A 20,075-nucleotide genomic window follows, 5' to 3' on the forward strand; every position below is an offset into this window, starting at 1 on the left:
TTGCATTCCTAAGGGTCAGCAACCATGTTGCCCCTTCGGCAGCAGTTTTCATTTCTCCCTTCACTAAGCCAGGCCAGCAAGCACTCCTTCGACTTAAAGGTGTAGGTCAGTTGTTATCAAAAACATTTCGACTCTCTTCATTCGTTGCATTTAGAATAATAATAAAGAGTGTGTGTATATATCATGTAGTATATATTTAATTATTCGACCACCTCTAAACAACTTTTATCAAATACAAAAAGAAATGTGCTGCTGAAATTGAAGTGATGTGTGGTAGGGATCTCGGTCTAGAGACCGTGAAGCCAAAGTAGCAAGATGGTTATAATGAAAATAAGTTCTTGGTTTTAAATGAGAGACTGATGAACTTAGATAACAGGTTGTAATTCTAAAACAGCTAGGGTTAAATACTTTTCACACTTAAAGCAGCTATTTCTTTGACTCTTCAGAATGCTTTTTATAATCCCAAAAGGTCAGATTAAATCAGCATAGCAATCAGGCTCTAAATATTAGAACATGGAATTCCTGTATTGTTAGTATAAATTATATAGTTAGGGTTTGAAGAGTAGTTTTTTGCCTCCACTTAAAAGAACTCTGACAAAAACTTAAAAATTGATGGGTTTTATAGAATCATTTGGGTTTGAAGGGTTCTCTTACGATTCTGCCCTCTTTCTGTCTTGGATTTGAGTGTTAACTGTAATGTGCCTCTAATGTCTGGGTTTGTCAAGTTCAACCATGGACAGGACAACAGAATATTTTTTCTCATAGCTTTATAAATTAAGAATGTGCCATGTCATTTCTGTACAAAAATTTGTCTTTAAAAGCTGCCGCACACCAATACTGCACATGTAGAACACTGTATTGTAAGCATATCAGTTTACTGATGGTGAATTGAAAAATGCCACACATCCAAAAGATTTTGTTTCTTTTATTTGGATTAAAAATATCCAGGTCTGTGAATATTCATGTAAGTTTACTTTGTTTATGTATAGGTTGAACAATACCGTAATGTCATCTTTCATGGTCCAGAAGGGAGTTTGCAAGACTACATAGCACATCAGATAGCTCTCTGTATGAAGGTATTAAACAAGCATACAGAATGAATAATTCTGGAAAAGAGCATATAAAGCTTCCCTAAATCTGTGAATTTTCAACACAGAAAAAGCAACTGGCTGCTGGATTCACCTGTGAAATAGTTAAGGTTGAAGTGGATGCTGATTTCTCCAAGGAGCAGCTTGCAGAATTATTTATCAATAATGGTAAGATTATTTCATCAGATCTGATTTTGATAAGTAGAAGTTTACTTCTATTGATGCTTTCTGAAGAGACATTAAAGTATGTTGGATAGCCTAGGGCACATTTTTAATAGAATTCTGAAAATCTCAGGTTCTGGTGAAAGAAAAAAGGGAAGATGGCAGTCCAAAAATGAGCTCTGTGTAAACTTTATGCCTTTTACATTAATGGGTTCTTACTTTTTTTCCCCTCCTATCCCTTTTCATGTTCCCTTGTGTTAGTGAACACTTCACTTGATTTCCAAGGTTTAGGCCTTTTAAACCAGGAATATAAGAACATTGCTACTTTATCATGCCTGCAGTCTGAATAAAGCACTTGATCCTCCAGTGCTGTCAGCATCTTGTGCAAACAATGAAAACTAGCTTTTAGAACTCCTAAAGAAGTTGAAAAAACACCATCATAGGTATTATTTTCTGGCAAAGCAAGGAAATTATATATATATATATATAGAGAGAGAGAGAGAGACAGACAGAGAGAGACAGACAGACAGACAGACAGACAGACAAGATTAAAGAAAAAAATATAGATTATCCTAAATGAAATATTAGCAAGAGTAATTTTACTTTTCCAGTGTTGAAGTTTTGAATTTATACTTTGTACTTTTACTGTCTACTGGAAACTTTCACAGCAGCCATAAGAAATATGCCATTTTTCAGCTTCAGTTTATAAAAAGATAGGCTTCAGACTCTGTGAGTACGTCAGTGAATGACTCCAATCCTGGGAGAGCTGAATAAATATAATGTACCATTTCCATAGGATGACTTTTAGTCCCTTTTAAATCAGTGGGTTGTTAGTTTCTTCGTTCTACATAGCCTTTTTTTGAAACCCCAGATTATAGTGATACTTCATTATTTATTGCTCAAATATTATCGTTTTCTGTTTGATATGTGCTGTGTTAAATATTGAATGAATCCTATTTTCCATTTTATTGCATTCAATAGATCTGTATTTTGAATACTAGAATAGTGTTAATGCTCACATTATTTAATCTTAAAATAGCTTTAACTGAATGTGTCTTCCTTAATCTGTCCAGTACTTAACACTTCTCTTCATTGTGGTTAAAATGTCAAATGTTAGTGGCAGCCGTGGGCTTTCAGCACCTCTGAAAATTGGGTCTGTTCATTAGATATTTTAAATGTGGATTTAAGTGCCTAACCTTAGGCATCAATCTATGCGTATTTTGTCTCATCGCTACAGACCAAAGTTAATTTTCCCATTGCTAGTCTATTATGAGATGCTTTTTAAAACCAAAATAAACAGTTATACAAGGATTGAAATATCCCACGATAGATATTTTGGAACTCCATACTTATTCTTGAAATGTTTCTGGTCAGTATGCTCTAACTATAATTTTGGGGTGACCAGTAAAGATTAAAAAAGAGAAAAGGCAAAGTAATGAAAGCTGATGAGGAAGGACTAACACTACATTTTGTAAAGAAACAGAGAGTCTAAGGAAGGTAGGGTACGTCTACACTACAACGTTAATTCGAACTAACTTAGTTCGAATTAGTTAATTCAAACTAAGCTAATTCGAACTAACGCATCTAGAACTAAAAACTAGTTCGAATTAGCGTTTTGCTAATTCGAACTAGCAAGTCCACATTGAGTGGACCCTGAACAGGGCTTAAGGATGGCCGGAAGCAGTGCCGGCAGGGCATCAGAGGAGGACTTAGAGCATGGAGATGCTGTCTCAGGCTAGCCGAGGGCTGCGCTTAAAGGGTCCCGACCCCCACCCCGGACAGACAGTTCTAAGGGGTGCCCCGCTTACAAAGCAGTCTTGGCTTGGATTGCCCGGAGTACCCACACTGGGCACATCACACCACTTGGCCATCAGCCCGGCTGCACTTGCCGCAGGCTGCCATCTGGGAGAGGGGGCAATCGGGGGGCTGCAGGAGAGCTTCCACCCCCAAAGCCCGCAGAGCCAGCCCAGTCCTCCCCATCGGGGGCTCGTACCCCATTCCTCCCTCACCTCCTTCCACTTACCCTTCCCTAGCCCCCCTTCTTATTGATGTACAAAATAAAGATAACGTTTCTTCCAACATTGACTCTGTCTTTATTGAACAAAACTGGGGGAGACTGGGAAAAGGAGGTGGGAGAGGGGAAGAGAGAGGGTGGGAGAGGGGAGAGCAACTAACATGACCAGGGGTTGGGAACAGGTCCCAGATGAAGAGAGGCTACAGAGACTGGGACTGTTCAGCTTAGAAAAGAGGAGATGGAGCGGGGACAGGATAGAGGTCTCTAAAAGCAGGGGTTGGGTGGAGAGGGTGCATTCAGAAAAGTTCTTCCTGAGTTCCCATAAAGAAGGACTAGAGGACACCAAAGGAAAGGAATGGGTAGCAGGCTTCAAACTAGTAAGAGAAAGTTGTTCTTCAGAAAGCAAATAGTTAACCTGCGGAACTCCTTGCTGCAGGAGGCTGTGAAGGCTACAACTAGAACAGAGTTTAAAGGGAAGTGAGATCAAGTCATGGAGGTTGGGTCCATGGAGTAGTCTTAGCCAGGGGGTAGGAGTGGTGTCCCTGCCCAAAGTTTGTGGAAGGCTGGAGAGGGATGGCACGAGACAAATGGCTTGGTCACTGTCTTCGGTCCATCCCCTCCAGAGTCCCTAGGGTTGGCCGCTGTCGGCAGACAGGCTACTGGGCTAGATGGACCTTTGGTCTGACCCAGGATGGCCATTGTAAGCTCAGGGCTCAGGGTCGGGGGTCTCAGTGGACCCCCTTGATTTTCATGCACATCTGCTCCTGGGTGGCCAGGCTGGCAGCTCTCCTGCCCTAGCCGGCCACTTTCCTGTGCCTAGTGCGGAGATCGTGGACGAGGTCCACGATATCTGCACTAGCCCAGGAAGGTGCCCGCCTCTTGCGGTCCAGGGCAAGCTCCCGGGAGCCGCCAGCCTGGTCCCAGGAAGAGGGGGTGGGCTGGGGGTCATCGGGTGGGTGGCTCTGTGCCGTGCCAGGTGCAGGGTCTGCTGGCTGGGTGCTGGCAGGCTTGCACCTGGCACGGGCACTGTAGCCAGCCCGTGCCCCTTTAAGGGGTCCGGGGCCGGGAGGGGGGCATAGAGTTTCCCTGGTGTTGGCCAGAGTGGCCACCAGGGAAACCTGGGGAGGGCTAGCCTCCCACTAGTTCGAATTAGGGGGCTACACACCCCTTAATTCGAACTAGTAAGTTCGAACTAGGCTTAATCCTCGTAAAATGAGGTTTTCCTAGTTCGAACTAAGCGCTCCGCTAGTTCGATTCAAATTCGAACTAGCGGAGCGCTAGTGTAGCGGCTATGAATGTTAGTTCGAACTAACGTCCGTTAGTTCGAACTAACATTGTAGTGTAGACATACCCGAAGAGCATAAAAGAGGAATAACATTTGGGAAGTGGAGATAGAGGAGACATGTAATGGGAGTCTGCCTTGCTGTGTAAGGTTTCTTGTTTTGTTTTTAAAACAAGAAAAGAGAGAGACTCGGTGAGAAAAAACATGGAATAGACAAAAATTGGGGAGAATTAGAAGGAAATGAAGAAATAGTAAAGAAAAGAAAGAATACCTTTAACATTTGGATTAGTTACATTTATTTTTTTAATATTTACATTATTAGTTACATTTATTTATTTTTCACGTCATTATATTTCTTGAGATAGAATCCTACAGCCTTCCTAGTTTGATAAGAAGGCAGATATTAGTACAATATTATTGATGAGACCCGGGAAAGATGCTGGTGGTTATTGTCATTGGCTAAATCTAATAAGATAAGGTTCTAAAAAATTGATGAAATAGGTAACATGTTTTTTTCCAATTTCAACCTTGTGATAAAAGTGTAGCATACAACTGCATTTCAGTGAGGGGGGGATTTTTATATTTATATTGGCAGAACTCTGATGTTACATTGGCAGAGTGATGATGATTTACACAAGCTGGAAATCTAGCCCATTATCGCTTTATTCAAAAACATTAAAAACACTAATAATTAGTTAGGGGTATGGAAAGCTGCCATATGGGGAGAGATTAGTATGAGATTTTCAGCTTGGAAAAGATATCATTAATGTATGATATGATAGAAGTCTAAACACCATTACTGGTGTGGAGATAGTAAATAAGGAAGTGTTGTTTACTCCTGACAACAAAAGAACCGTAAGGGTCACCAAATAAAATTAATAGGCAGCTGGTTTAAACAAACAAAAGGAAGTCATTCTTGACAAAAAGCATAGTTAACCGGTGGAACTCCTTGCCAGAGGAAGTTAAGGCCTATAGTATATCAGAGGTATAACAGGGGAACGGACTTGATGGCCTTTCAAGGTTCCTTCCAGTCCTATGAATCAATGACAGGGCTTGAAAAAGAACCAGATAAATTGATGGAGGATAGGTCCATAAATACCCAAGATAGGCAGAGTATCCTTAGCCTCTACCAGTAGCTGAGAATAGGCAATGGAGAATGGATCACTTGATCATTACCTGTTCTGTTCAATTCCTCTGGGGTATCTGGCATTGGCCACTGTCAGAAGACAAGATACTTGGCTATATGGATCTTTGATCTGATGCAGTTCTTAAGTTCTGTGTTCGTATGCTCGTGCCTAATTGAGATTTTTGTCATGAATATAGTTCTTCACCTTTTGTACAGGATTTAAATATGTAATCATGTTGTGCATGAGATTATGTGAATTTATTCCCAATAACCCATGTGAATAATTATATATAAAGGTAAGAATCAGTGCTTTAATTGTCATAGCCACAGTGTCAGGTAATTTCTGAGCAGTATCACAGCTCTCATTAGCAGTGGTAAAACATAGATGTGAGAAAGGTAAATTGAATAAACTATGTAACTTACAAATTTTGTTCTCATGGACAATACATTATTATATATGTACAAAGGGACAGCTAGTTCAACATTATGCAGTAAAATACATGGATTTTTTAATATAATATCTTTCATAAAAATAGTCAGTGGTGCTAGAACCCTTTTAATAATGGGGGTGCTTACGTCTGTTTGTGTGCCTCTCCCTTTCCACCTCACCCCCAGAGCTGGGGCCAGGAGCAAGGCTATTTCTCTGGGAGGGGGACCTGGACAGAGGTAGGGGGGACAATGCTGGGGCCACAGCTAGGGAAGGACACAGGCAGGGACAGATGCAGAAGCGAAATCCCAAGTACAGGGCTGGCAGCCAAACCATGGCCCTGGGACCAGCAGTAGAGCCTTGAGTGTAGGTTGATAGCTGAGACGTTGGGCAGCTGAGATAGGGTGGCCGGTGGACCCCCAGAGAAGAGTTGGCAGTAGTGCCCCTGATATGGGGCTGGGAGCAGAACCCCTAGAGCAGGGCCAGCAGCCAAGACCATGTCTGGGGGGCCAGAAATGGAGGCCCAGGTGTAGGGCCGGGAGCAGAGTCCCATGTAAATCCTGGGGGGTGTTGCAACATCTCCACATACCTAGTTCTTGTGCTTATGTAAGTAGTATCCAAAAACATTTTGCAAAGTTACTACAAATAATACAGTAATGTTTAATGCACAAAGAGGAGTGATGGTGAACTGGGGATACGGAAATGCTGTCTCACTGTGCAAAAACAGATGATACTTGTGCCAACAATGACCAGATTGCCTGGAGAGGCAGAGGAGGCCTAAGTAAGTAGGTTGGGGATTAAAGAAAGACTTGGCCTGTGCTGTTTGGTGGAGTGAGTTTATGGAGTTTTAAAACAAGTGAACAGTTTTGAACTGGAGCTTGAAATTATTGGGGAGCCCATGGAGTTGTTTGAGGTTAGGGATAATGTGCTTCTGGATAGAAACCTTCCACACCTTCTGTAGCATGGAGAGCTAGGATTCAGAAAGGATCTAAAGAAAGCAGTGGCAGTGGTGAGAAGAGGTTAAGGCATGAGGATTTCAACAGAGGTAAAAAATGCAATATTTTAAGTGGATGATGTGAAGGTGATTAAACAAGTACTTTTGAAAACATGGACTAAGTAAGAGGAGAAAAATTTCAAATTATGATTGATAGATCACATACACTGTTCTCCTGGGCAGGATCATCCCAACATTAGGAAAAGCAATTTAGCAAAGTGGAAGCTAATTAAAAATGCACAGATAAAAGACTAACCTTCTGGCACATAATGGGGTGCTAAAGAATGGGCATGCCTTTATAGCCCTATGAACCCTAGTGTCCTGCCTTAGCAGCTGTTTAAGAGGCAAAGAACAAAGTTACAGGATGAATGGTTTATTCTGGACATGGAAATCAGTTAGAATAGTACAAAATTCCAAGGATCTGTACTACAACTGAGTTGATTTCATGAAATTTGCTCGTGATCTGGAAAAAAAAAAAAAAAGAACAAAGAGTGAAGTGGCAAAATTATGCTTGACACAGTTATTTAGTTTAGATGAGACTAAAGATTGTGAGAAACCTCAAAACAGCCAAAGAGCCAGATGATTAGCAGGTGAAATTCACTCTTAGACAATCAGTTTTATTATTTTATGCTTATATTGCAGTACAGGACAGACCTCCCTGGTCCAGTACAGATGAGGGATTTTGCCAGAAGGGAAAGGTTGAAATCAATGACCTCCTGAGGTCTTTTCCAACCCTATGATTCTGTTATTTTTGGCCCCCCTTCCACTGGCATCCCCAAGGCCTAGCCCAGCTGCTTGCTGGTACCTGCTGCTGGCCCCACCATCTTGCTGATCCCATTGGGCAGCCCAGCTGGGGCACGCCAGGCTCCCAGTCCCATCAGGCAGCTTGCTGCTGGCAGTCCACTGCCCTGCCAGCTGCAGGGCTCCCAGCTGCCAGCCCTCCACCAAGACTCTCTGGCCCTGGAACATCTGTGGCCTGCTGGACCATGGATATGCTGAACCAGAGATTCCTGGTTTAGAGTGGTTCAGTCTTGTAGTACATAGATGTACCACTCCTTCGGCTGTGCCTGCTGGAGCTGCAGTGACCAGGGACAGGCGCTTCTCATCTAACTCTAAGCTTCTATGGTGAGAGAGGGCTGGTGGTGTCCTCTCTCCCTGGTGCAGCCTGAATGCTGAACTTTTCATCCGTAGCCCCATCCTAGAGCAATGATTTAAATGAAGAAAAACAACAATTTATTTGAATTAAGTACCCAAGCAATGCTGAGTAAATCCTATAGTACAAACTATACTCTGCCCTGAAGTTAACCAATGGCAAACCAAGATTAGACAAGATGATGGATGGAATGTAATTGCATGTATACAATTTTTGTATATACTTGCAATATTTTTGGACATCATAGATAAACCGACATCTATCCCCAAGCTAGCTACTGTTAATTGGATGATTTCTTACAGGTACCATGTAAGTGGTGTATCTTGAGGAGGAATTTTAATGTGGAGAGAGTAGTGTCCTCAAGAATCAGTTCAGGAAAGGCAAGTTAACACAGTGGTGAAAAAAGAGTGTGAATTAAGAATCTGGAATAACCAGTATATCACTGCCTGGTATATTGGTGTAGGCTTTAAGGCACGCCAGAACAAGTAGGAACAAGCACATTTCCAAAGATCTTGGCTCACCATTGTTTCTTCTCTATCTCTGAAGCAGGGATCATTACATTAAGGGCATGGCTAAACTACATCCCTCTTTTGAAAGAGGGATGTCAATTAGACAGATCGAAATTGCAAATGAAGCCGGGATTTGAATTTCCTGTGCTTTATTTGCATAATGGCGGCTGCGCATTCTTTCGAAATTTTCAAGAGTGTTGTCTAGATGTGGTTCTTTTGGAAAAAAAAAAAAAAAAAAAACCCTTTTTCAAAAGGTCCTGTACTCCTCTGTGCCAGCCCTAGCTCTACTCCCTACTTTCCTCCCGCCCCCGGTCTGCACCAGCCCTGGCTCTCTCCCACCCCCTCCCCTGGCTGCCAGGGAGGACAGAGGCCACGCCAGCTCTGGCTCTACCCTGTCCCCTTCCCCCAGCTGTTGGGTAGGGCAGAGGCAGCACCAGCCTTGGCTCTCTTCCTCCTCATTCCCCTCCCCCCCATGACTGCCAGACAGGACTGAGGCAGCCCCAGCATCTACTCCCCTCCCTCCCTCACCCTGCCAGCCCTGGCTCACTTCTCCTGTCCGCCGGGTGGGCCAAGGTTGTGGTGCAGCAGTCTTGGCTCTTCCCGCTCCCCAAGCACCGATGAGGAGGGAGGCCGAGGATCAGCAGTCCCAGCTCCTAAGCACTGGGGAAAAGGGAGAGAAGAGGCAGGTGAGATGCAGAGACATGTGATGACGTGACTGTCATCCTGAAGGAAAATAGTTTAGAGAGAGAGAGAGAAAACACTAAATGTTGCATAACCCATTCAATTTGTACTATTTTCCTAGCATGTTAGTGCTAAATGTAATATTTATAAATAAAAAGTAGTTTGCAGAAGTAGCTGTTGATGGGTTCTCTTCTTTGGTTACAGCTTGTCTGGTCCCAGTGAAACAACTTTCTGCAAGCAAGAAAACCATTGTGATTCTAGAGAATCTGGAAAAAGCTTCATTATTTGATTTATTGGGAGACTTTCTGGCCCCTCTTGAGAATCGTAGTTCTGAAAACCCTTTCACTTTTCAAAAAGGTATTAAAAACAAAGTTGGGTAGAGAAATATTTTATTACAAAAATACCATTTTAATATAATGTGTGGAGAGTTTATTTAGAAACATAAGATTCTGTAGTTTTGATTTATATGTAATTTCAGACAGTCTGTTCTCAACTGCATGTGATAAATGTTAGTAATTTTTATTTGTAATTTAATTATGTTTGATTCTAATGAAAGTAATGCTGCTTGCTTTTAAAAGTCACTTATTTAGCTTGTTAGGAAAGCTTTGATTATTGCAGTAAAATGTCTTTTGGTTTATTTTTAGCAAATGGTATGTCTGATGCTTATTACTTTCATGAGAACTGCTTTCTAATGGGGACAATTGCAAAGTCTCATCTCCAAGGTTCTGACTTGCTGGTTCAGCAACATTTCCGCTGGGTTCAACTAAGGTGGGATGGGGAACCAATCCATGGCTTGCTTCAAAGATTTTTAAGAAGGAAAGTTATGAATAAGGTAAGAACCACTGGAACTGTCTTCAGTATGTAGTGTTCAGAATAAAGTGTTCAGTGCAGTTTCTGAAAGAATAGGCAGACACATTGTAAATTCTTCAGAAAAAGTGATCGTTTCATTTAAGAATTTTATGAGCATATAATATTATGATTATTCCACAATAAAACTTCACTAAAATAACCAGGTTACAGAATGTTAAAAATGAACAAAAGTCAGTTTGAAGGATAAATGTACCATGTCTGTTAATACATTTTGTTAACTAACTGGAATGATCTGTTTGACTGGCATAAAGGTTCAAGTCTGCCATAGAAAGTAAGGATAGTTGCTGTCACTTTGCAAATATGCTACATTAAAAATGTCTAATTGAAGGTGTTTATAATCCTGTAATTGTACAGGATAATAGAATATGAAGTAAAAATAAAAGCCTTGTCCCAAAGAATCTGCAATCTAAAGATGACACAGTTAAGTGCATCCCTCTGCTATGCTTAACAAAACAAAAGGGTTTTCAGAAGCAACTTGTAGAAAAGCTTAGCATATGTTGCAAAAAAAAGTTAATATTAGGGATGTTAAAATATGTATATTTGTGTAAACATGTACCTCCTGAAATTTTTGGCAGATACACAGGGAGGAGGTGACTTGTGAGCACTGGCTCCAGTTTCCCTAGTCTTGCTTGCAGATGATACCAAACTGCTCAAAATAGTTAAGACCAAAACAGACTGAAAATCTTCAAAAAGATCTTACCAAACTAAGTGATTAGGAAACAAAATGGCAAATGAAATTTAATGTTGATAAATGTAAAGTAATGCACATTGGAAAAAATAATCCCAACTACAGGCAGTCCCCGGGTTACATGGATCCGACTTACATCGGATCCCTACTTACAAACGGGGTGAGGCAACCCCGCACTAGCTGCTTCCCCCCAGCAGACTAGGGAGACGTGAAGCTAGCGCCCACCCCAGCAGACCAGGGAGACACGGAGCGGCTTTTCTCAGCAGACACCTCAGCTTGAGAATAAAGGACTGAGGGAAGTAAGGTGTGGGAGAATAAAACTGAGCTCTGGAGAAATGTTTGGCTAGAGTTTCCCCTACAATATGTACCAGTTCCGACTTACATACAAATTCAACTTAAGAACAAACCTACTGTCCCTATCTTGTACGTAACCCAGGGACTGCCTGTATACATACAATATGATGGGGACTAATTTAGCTACAACTACTCGAGAGAGAGATCTTGGAGTCATTGTGGATAGTTCTGTGAAAACATCCACTCAGTGAGCAGCAGCAGTCAAAAAATCAAATAGAATATTAGGAATCATTAAAAAAGGGATAGAGAATAAAACATAAAATATCTTACTCTGTATAAAACCATGGTACACCTTTGATACAGAGGCAGTGGGGGGAGGGTTCTGCATATAACCAAGAGGGTTCACCCAGGCTCATTGGTTAACCATGTACTTGGCTACATGTTCACATCCCTAGTTAACCTTATTCTGAGATGTATTGGCAGGGGTGTTGTAAGCAAGGCACAATAAATTTGCTCTTCTGCTCTACTCCATGCTGATTGTATGTAGTTCTGGATTCCACATTTCAGGAAAAATATGGACTAATTAAAGAAAGTCCAGAGGAGACCATATATACATACATCATGATCTATGAGGGAAGACTGAAAAAAATTGGATTTGTTTAGGTTGGAGAAGAGAAGACACAACAGTTTTCAGGTGCATGAAAGGTTGTTAGAAGGAGAACAGAGACTTCATTTTTCTCCTAAATATCTGAGGATAGGACTAGAAGCAATGGGCTTTAATGGCTGTTTAGATTGGACATTAGGAAAAACTTCCTAACAGTCAGCTTTGTTAAACAATGGAATAAATTGCATTGTTGGAGATTTTTAAGAGCAGGTTAGAAAATATCTGTCAGGGATAGTCTAAATCAGGGATAAGCACATTTTATGGCTTGAGGGCTATATCAGAGTTCAGAAATTGAAGGGCCAAGTAGGGGAGGCTATGTCTCCCCAGCCAGGTGTGGCTTGGCCCCGCCCTCTATTAACCCCTGACTATTCTCTGTGGATCCTCACTCCCTATCCAGTGCTCCAGTCCCCTGTTCCATGCCCCTCAGGAAACTCCCAGCCCTTAGCTAACACTCCTCCCTGTCCTCTGCTCCTGCTCCCTACCTCCTCTCCAGTCCCCCCTGCTCCCCACCCCCACTGACTCATCTGAGATTATCCCATCCCCTGACCATGCCCTCCGGAGCACTAGAGCCGTGCTGTCCAGCTGGAGCTTCAGCTTCACCACCTGGTCAGAGCTCACAATCATGCCACTGAGTATCATGGCTGGTGACACAGTGTGTATGATGCCCATGTGCTGCGGGAGCTCAGGCTGCAGGAGAGGGGAGAAAGAATGGGAGGGCCTGGGGGTCTGTCAGGTGGAATGTGACCCATGGGCCATAATTTGCCCCTTTCTGGTCTAGATAATACTTAGTCCTGCCATGAGTACAAGGGACTGGAGTAGCTGAGAATTATGGGGGTTGGGAGGGAAGTGTGGTGAGAACAACTACAAAGGAAGATAAGGTTGGTAGCAGTGTTTCAGATAGCTTGAAGATCAAAAGTTCACCTAACTGACAGGGAATTCAGAAGACCTATTTTTCAACTCCTGGTTCAAGCTTTCTTGGCTGATCTTGGTTAAATCATTAGTCTTACCCAGGCCTGTCTCCGCTGTGTGGGGATCGATGCTGCAGCTATCAATCCACTGGCCATCGATTTATCGCATCTGCTTAAACATGATAAATTGATCTCTGGGTGTTTTCCTGTGGATGGCTATACTCCACCAGGATGAGAGGAGTACCAGCAATCCCCATCCTCGTGGAGTAGAGCAGCCCCCCGTCAACCTTACTGCATGTAATACGGCGCAATAAGTATGTTGACTGCAGCTATGCCATTTCTGTAGCTGAAGTCACATAGATGAGATCGGCAGTGGGGGTTCATGTAGACAAAGTCCCATTGTGCCTGGTTTTCCTATATCTGTTAAATAGGAATCATACCTCCCTCCCTCCCTCACAGGGTATGTCTACACTACCCCGCTAGTTCGAACTAGCGGGGTAATGTATGCATACCGCACTTGCTAATGAAGCCCGGGATTTGAATTTCCCGGGCTTCATTAGCATAAGCGGGGAGCCGCCATTTTTAAATCCCCGCTGCTTCGAACCCCGTGTAGCGCGGCTACACGGGGCTCGAACTAGGTAGTTCGGACTAGGGTCCTATTCCGAACTACCGTTACTCCTCGTGAAACGAGGTGTACCGGTAGTTCGGAATAGGCACCCTAGTCCGAACTACCTAGTTCGAGCCCCGTGTAGCCGCGCTACACGGGGTTCGAAGCAGCGGGGATTTAAAAATGGCGGCTCCCCGCTTATGCTAATGAAGCCCGGGAAATTCAAATCCCGGGCTTCATTAGCAAGTGCGGTATGCATACATTACCCTCCTAGTTCGAACTAGGAGGGTAGTGTAGACATACCCACAGAGGTGTTCTGAAGATAAAATCTATTAATGATTCTGAGACGATGTGGTGAGGAGATAAGGGTATGTCTACACTACCCCGCTAGTTCGAACTAGCGGGGTAATGTAGGCATACCGCAATTGCAAATGAAGCCCGGGATTTGAATTTCCCGGGCTTCATTTGCATAAGCCGGGTGCAGCCATTTTTAAATCCCGGCTGGTTTGAACCCCATGCCGCGCGGCTACACGCGGCACGAACTAGATAGTTCGAACTAGGTTTCCTAGTACGAACTACCGTTACTCCTCATTCCACGAGGAGTAACGGTAGTTCGAACTAGGAAGCCTACTTCAAACTACCTAGTTCGTGCCGCGTGTAGCCGCGCTGCACGGGGTTCGAACCAGCCGGGATTTAAAAATGGCGGCACCCTGCTTATGCAAATGAAGCCCGGGAAATTCAAATCCCGGGCTTCATTTGCAATTGCAGTATGCCTACATTACCCTCCTATTTCAAAATAGGAGGGTAGTATAGACATACCCTGAGTTCCTAGATGGAGAAGCAATATTTATACAACTTTTACATTAGATATATCATTCTGATTCTAACAGTGGTGCTTATGGGATGCCATACTTGGTAAAACAACTTGTGCATAAAATTGACAAAAAAGCCAGAAATAGTTTCACTCCCCATTGTGGATTTCCTCAAAATACTTGTTTCAAAAGGTTAATTATTTCCAAATACTTTTTTCTGTGTGAATTTTGGTTTATTTTTATAAAATGCAACAGAACTCTTAGAATTTATTTTTATAAGTGAATTTCTGTGACTCTTTTAATCTGTGGATTAGAATTTAGTAGTGTATTTTCCCTTTTGCATCTGCCACTGATGATGAAGATTACATATATGGAGAAAGTAAAGATAAGGGGTAAAATTATAAGAGGCTTGTAAGTCCTACTTTCAAGAATGTTATATGCTCCTAAGGACCAGATTTTTAAAGGAACATGTCCACATATTTAGGTTCCTGAATACCTTTAAAAATCTGTCCCACAGTGTCTCAATTTTGAAAATGTGTCCGATGTTCCTAAACCACATAGTAGTTAGTATTATACCCTCATTCATAAAACAGTCTTTAAGATTGGCTGCATGTTAGTTGGTTTGGCTGCAGGCTTTCAGATTATTCCTGGAGAAAGCCTAAGGACAAGTCTTACAGAGGTGACAAGTTTGGGGAGCAGGAACAGGCAATAGTCCAGAGAGAAAAGGGAAAAAACAGGCCCTTTAGAGGCAAGGGAAAGGAAATGGCTTTTCTTAGACAACTTTCATGTCAATAGCTGGCTTCAAGAGAACTCAGCTCTATTCATCACAAACTCTAAGCCTCACCAGTATCAGAGACCAAGTATTCTAATCTCATTTTCAGCAAACAACAACCCCTGAAGAGTTTGGCTTGCCTGTGACTATCAGTAGCCTGCCAGAATTAGCTTCTAAAAGGCTCCCCATCTGCTTCTGACTTTGGATGGTCACTGGTCAGATGGGGACCCCTTTCTTGACAACGTGGCTCATGATATAGCAGTGATCCTTAGTGCGTAGATGGTGCATATGCAGGTTGGGTATGCACTGCTCACTTTGTGGGATTTAGGATATTGTTCTTTGCCCCTAGCTTTAAAAATATATACTGTAATCAAAATTAATGCTATATGACAGTGTGCATATTTGTTCATGAAAACAAATTGCTAATATACTTCCCAGTTTCTGACCATTTCAAATTTTTTCTGATATTCTGTTTTAGCGAATGAATTAAAATAAAGCATCTGGTACAGCTCTGTTTAATTAATGGTCTTGGAAATATAGTGTTAAATGAATGGGAGTTTGTCACTGTCTTCAGTAAGTCAGTATTTTACCAATATCTTCACAGAAATTAGCAAATGATTTCTGCAAACATAGTTTTGGACCCCAGAGCTGTCTAGGAGTTAAATTTAAAAGAAAAGATTCTCTTTTGTGAAAATAATTCCTTTTTATCTACTGTCTCAAAACAAAAAGTATGCCTGGGTTAAAATATCTATTTTGGTTCTTCCAGATTCCCTGCTCTATCTCCATCCCTTCTGCATGAAATGCTCTTTATTTTCAATGAAAGCATCCCTAGAGGGTGAGCAAAATTGATCTCCAGGGTAATTGCAACACAAGAAAGAATAGCTGCAGTACATTAGGAAACAAAAGCTATGGAATTAAATGTCACTTTATGGAAATACCACTCTTGAGCCTTCCTAATCATAGTTTGATAAAATAACTTTTAAAGATGTTTTTTCTGCATTGTTGTTTCCAGTTTCTGATAAACAATTTGGACTGAAAACAAAATTGAATTCAGATAGTCTTTAGATTGACTAATGCACTGAGGCTGCCTCCTAAGGATGACCATGATCAACTTCTCTTTTAAACGTCGGGCAAGTAGTGTTTAAAATTTTAAGGTAGAAATAAGGTAGGTAAGGGGAACAATTATGACTTTTTGGTGAGAACTTGAAGACAATATTTTGGCAAAAAATCAATCAAGAAATTTCTCCCAATTTTTTCTGTAGATGGAGTTCCTTGATTGCGCTACTTCTCCCATGATGTTCTGTGGTCTCTTCTCATGATGAAGAAACCATTTTCATCATCAGTCTCTGCTATGGTATATCATGGAAAATGTAGTCTAGCTGGAATGTCAGTTCATTGAAGAGAACTGGGGGCGTATGAAAACTAAGGATGTTAAAGACTAGTCAACTATCCAATTAAGCAAATGCTTATTGGATAGTCAGTCGACTAGTCGATTCCCCCAGCCCCCCGCTGCCTCTATAAAATAGAGGCAGCAAAGGGGGGGGGAGAAAGGAGGTACTTCAAAGGGCAGCGCCACACAGCTGATCCCCAGCTCAGCTGTGTGGTGCTGCTCCTTTGAAACGCTGCCTTGTTTGTGAAGCTGACTTCTTTCATTGAAAAACTGGACTGAGACTTCCAAATAAAGGTTAATATTTTCCAGTCACTAATAATCTACCTTCCATTTGATCTCGCAGTTTAGAAATTAAAGTACAGTCTGCTGAACTATCAACACTGACCTTAACCATGCTTCTCTAGCTAAATTGTGATTTTGTTTGTTTTTTGTTTTGATCCAATTACTGTGACCTCACTTAAAGTGGTGGTTTATGTTACCCCCAAAATTTTCCACTGGAGACCACCTGGCATTACACTAGAATTGATTTATTATTTGAGGAATTTACACTCCACTATATGCAATATATGGTTAAACTAAAGAGGATAGAGCTGCCACTAAAGATTTAAACTAAAGGGGAACCAGCTATCTCACACATACAAACACATGCACATGCGCACACACACCTTCATTCATTCACTCATTCACACACATTCATTCCTGCCCTCAGACAGTCACACACTTACACAGGCATATGGTTTGCAGAAGGAGCCAGGGCATGTTGGCTCTGGAGGGTCTGCCTGCTGATCATGGCAGGAGAGTTGGTCAGGAAAGAAACTGGCTGCGGGAAGAGGAGCTTATCAGAGGGTGCTCTCTCCGTTTATTGCCTTTGTACAACCTCTGTGACTCACCCACATTCATCACCAGGGAGCATTCCGAGACTTCCCTTGATCCAGCAGAGCAGCAATGTCTCCTTAATTGGTCTGATGACTCATCACCTGCCTCCAGGTGCTCAGCCTTGCATTTTCTAATTCCAAACTCACAATAGTCTCTCTCTCTCACACACACACTCACACTCATGTCTTAGGGGAGAATGCAGTTTAGAACAAGTTACAAGTGAAGTGACTGAGTTACAAAGATTAAAAAGTTGCAAGGCTCAACAATTACTAAGCTTATAGTAATTCTGAATATATAAAGCAAAGTTTCTGAGAGTTACAAAGTGGCAAGGTGCCAAGATTACAGAGTTTCAAGGTTTAACAAAGATTACAATGAATTGCAGAGTTTAAAAGGCAGTGCAGCTGAAACAGTTACAAAGCTTCAGAGGATCCTTTACAAATCACCTGTAATAAAGGGACTTACAAGACAACTGCCCCCCGCCCTTTCCCCCTGCCAGCAATGCAATCAGCAGGAGGTTTTGTCAGTCTCTAAGTCATGTGTTGGCAGGACCTTACAGTTTAGCGTACAGTAGAGTCCGGATTATCCAACATTCAGTAAACCGACATTCCGCTTTATCCGACATAGCCGCGGACAATTGTCAGCCGAGCGCAGCATCAGTATGCGGCCCCCAAGACCAGCTGCGCTGCGCTGCTATGCCGCATGCAGCCTCCCCGGCTGAAGAGGCTCCAGCAGTCTCCTGCGGGTCGGAGCCTTCTGCCAGCATTGCTTGGTCCCCATCCGTGCCTGGCCCCGGCCCCTTCCCTCCCTGCAGCTCCCAGGCGCGGGCTGGGAGAATGGCCTTACTCGCTGTCCCGTCGCTCTCCTGGTGCCACTGATGCTGCTCCTGCCGGCGTCGCTTCATCCCCATCCCTACCTGGCCCCTTCCCTCCCTGCAGCTCCGGGGGCCGGGGCCTGGCAGGGATGGGGACCAAGCGGCACCGGCAGCTATCCCTCCCTCCCTGTACTCCCTATTATCCCACTTTTTCAGTAATCCGACCACCTGTCGGTCCCGTTTAGGTCAGATAATCGGGACTCTACTGTATTTCCAGAAAATCCGTGAGTAAAATCAAGTAATAGCTCGGGCGGAGGCTTTTATGCAACAGTTTGGGGTGCAGGTGTGTGTACGTGGCTGGGAGGTGGGGTGTTGTGTAAGATTAAAACTCTTGTTTTGTAACTGACTTGATGTCCAGTTGGGCAGTAGAGTCCTTTATCCTCCAACAGGGGTTGGATAACCCCTCTACCCATTCCTCTGATCCCTGATGCTTTCGAGCCTGCCCCAGGTCAGAGATCTATAGATGTCCTTTGTGTAGCTAGCACAACTGGAGTTCTTCTCTCTCAGCCCTTGAGGAGAAATAAGCTTCAGCTCCCACCCATTTCCACTCACTGAGGACTCCCTAATCCCATCTCTTGGAGTGGGTGAGGAGCCTTTGAAGGCTAAGTCCTCAAGCACTCACAAGGAGCTGATGGAGCTGGAACTGTATTTAGGCATACTGCGAGGCCATTAAAGCTGATTGGAAGTGCGGGGAGGAGGCAGAACCAGGGAGAGCAAGCAGGGGGAGCCCCTCAAAGAGCCTGACCAATCTTCATCGTCTCCCTTCTCTACCGTTGTCACTTCCCCTACCAAGTCATAATGGGGGAGGGGGGGAGTATGGGCCATTTTTGAGTGAGTGGCATTGCAAAAAAAAAGTGGAAAATGTTGACAATTACAGTTTACTGCAACAAAATTGTGGCCTGCATTTTTCTTACAGCCTTATATGTAACATACAGGTTGGACCTCCCTGATCCGGCACCGTTAATACCAGATGAGGGATTTTCCTGGACCAGGGAAGGTTATTTCAACCTCTGCCCCACTGACCCCCCCCCCCCCCCCAGTCCCCTCCTGGATTCCTGGCTCCCTCTGCAGCCGAGCTGGGCCACACACCAGTTCCCAGCCCCTCCCCAGCCCAGCTGAGCTACGTGCTGACTCCTGGGCCCCCACCCCCATGCAGCGTTCTGGGGCTTTCTCATCCTGGACCATCCATGGTCATGCTGGAGGTGCAACGTATAGTAAATAATCTGTCTACTTTAACTACATGTTGTGACCAAAATGAATTCAAATGGTGCGTGTCTTTATTTGGCCATATTGTTAAACAAAGAAATGGGAGATTTTATTTTTAATTTTTTAGCATTAGGAAGAGATTGTGATCCTATGAGAGCCAAGTCTTTTACTGCATCTCATTTTAAAATTAGCAAGTTTTGCATTCTCAACCCTGTAGCACAAGGAGGTTCAGCATTCATGTGGTGTCAGTGCCTGAACTTGATAGGGATTTGCACTTTTCACAGATTTTTTTATTTCTGAATTCAAATATGTAAGTTATTTTTCTTCATAAGCCCAGATATAAAATGTCAGTTTAGGGAAAATAATCCCAGATGTATTCTTCTTTATAAAAAAAATCTGCATATTTGAGAAATTTGTGTAAGCCCCAAAGTGAGGTTACTAAACAGTGGTATCAATTCTCTGTAAGTTATTCTTTGTAGGAACACAAGCTTTTTATTATTTATATCATTGTGCTTTGTTTCTTCTTTCACATGTGTATGTGATGGTACTTGTAACTTGCACATTCTAGGTCACTGAAGCTTTGTTTCTTTGATATACAAGTACTTTCACAAAATTATTTGAGCTCTGCTTTCTATGAAAATGTGTTTACTATATGTTTAAGGCAATAAGAGTTAATGCAGA

General features: G+C 42.8%; 1 protein-coding gene across 1 annotated transcript in view; it reads left to right on the forward strand.

Moving 5' to 3' along the window:
- Nucleotides 1-20,075, forward strand: part of CTTNBP2 (cortactin binding protein 2) — a 188,569-nt gene that overhangs the window by 137,671 nt on the left and 30,823 nt on the right. Inside the window, 4 exon segments of the mRNA XM_006122544.5 lie at nucleotides 990-1,076; nucleotides 1,157-1,256; nucleotides 9,641-9,793; nucleotides 10,081-10,268. Of these exon segments, the coding sequence (XP_006122606.3) occupies nucleotides 990-1,076; nucleotides 1,157-1,256; nucleotides 9,641-9,793; nucleotides 10,081-10,268 (528 nt within the window).

Source organism: Pelodiscus sinensis, chromosome 1 (genome assembly GCF_052426305.1).
Source record: "Pelodiscus sinensis isolate ZL-2025 chromosome 1, ASM5242630v1, whole genome shotgun sequence".
In the NCBI taxonomy this organism is placed as follows: domain Eukaryota; kingdom Metazoa; phylum Chordata; order Testudines; family Trionychidae; genus Pelodiscus; species Pelodiscus sinensis.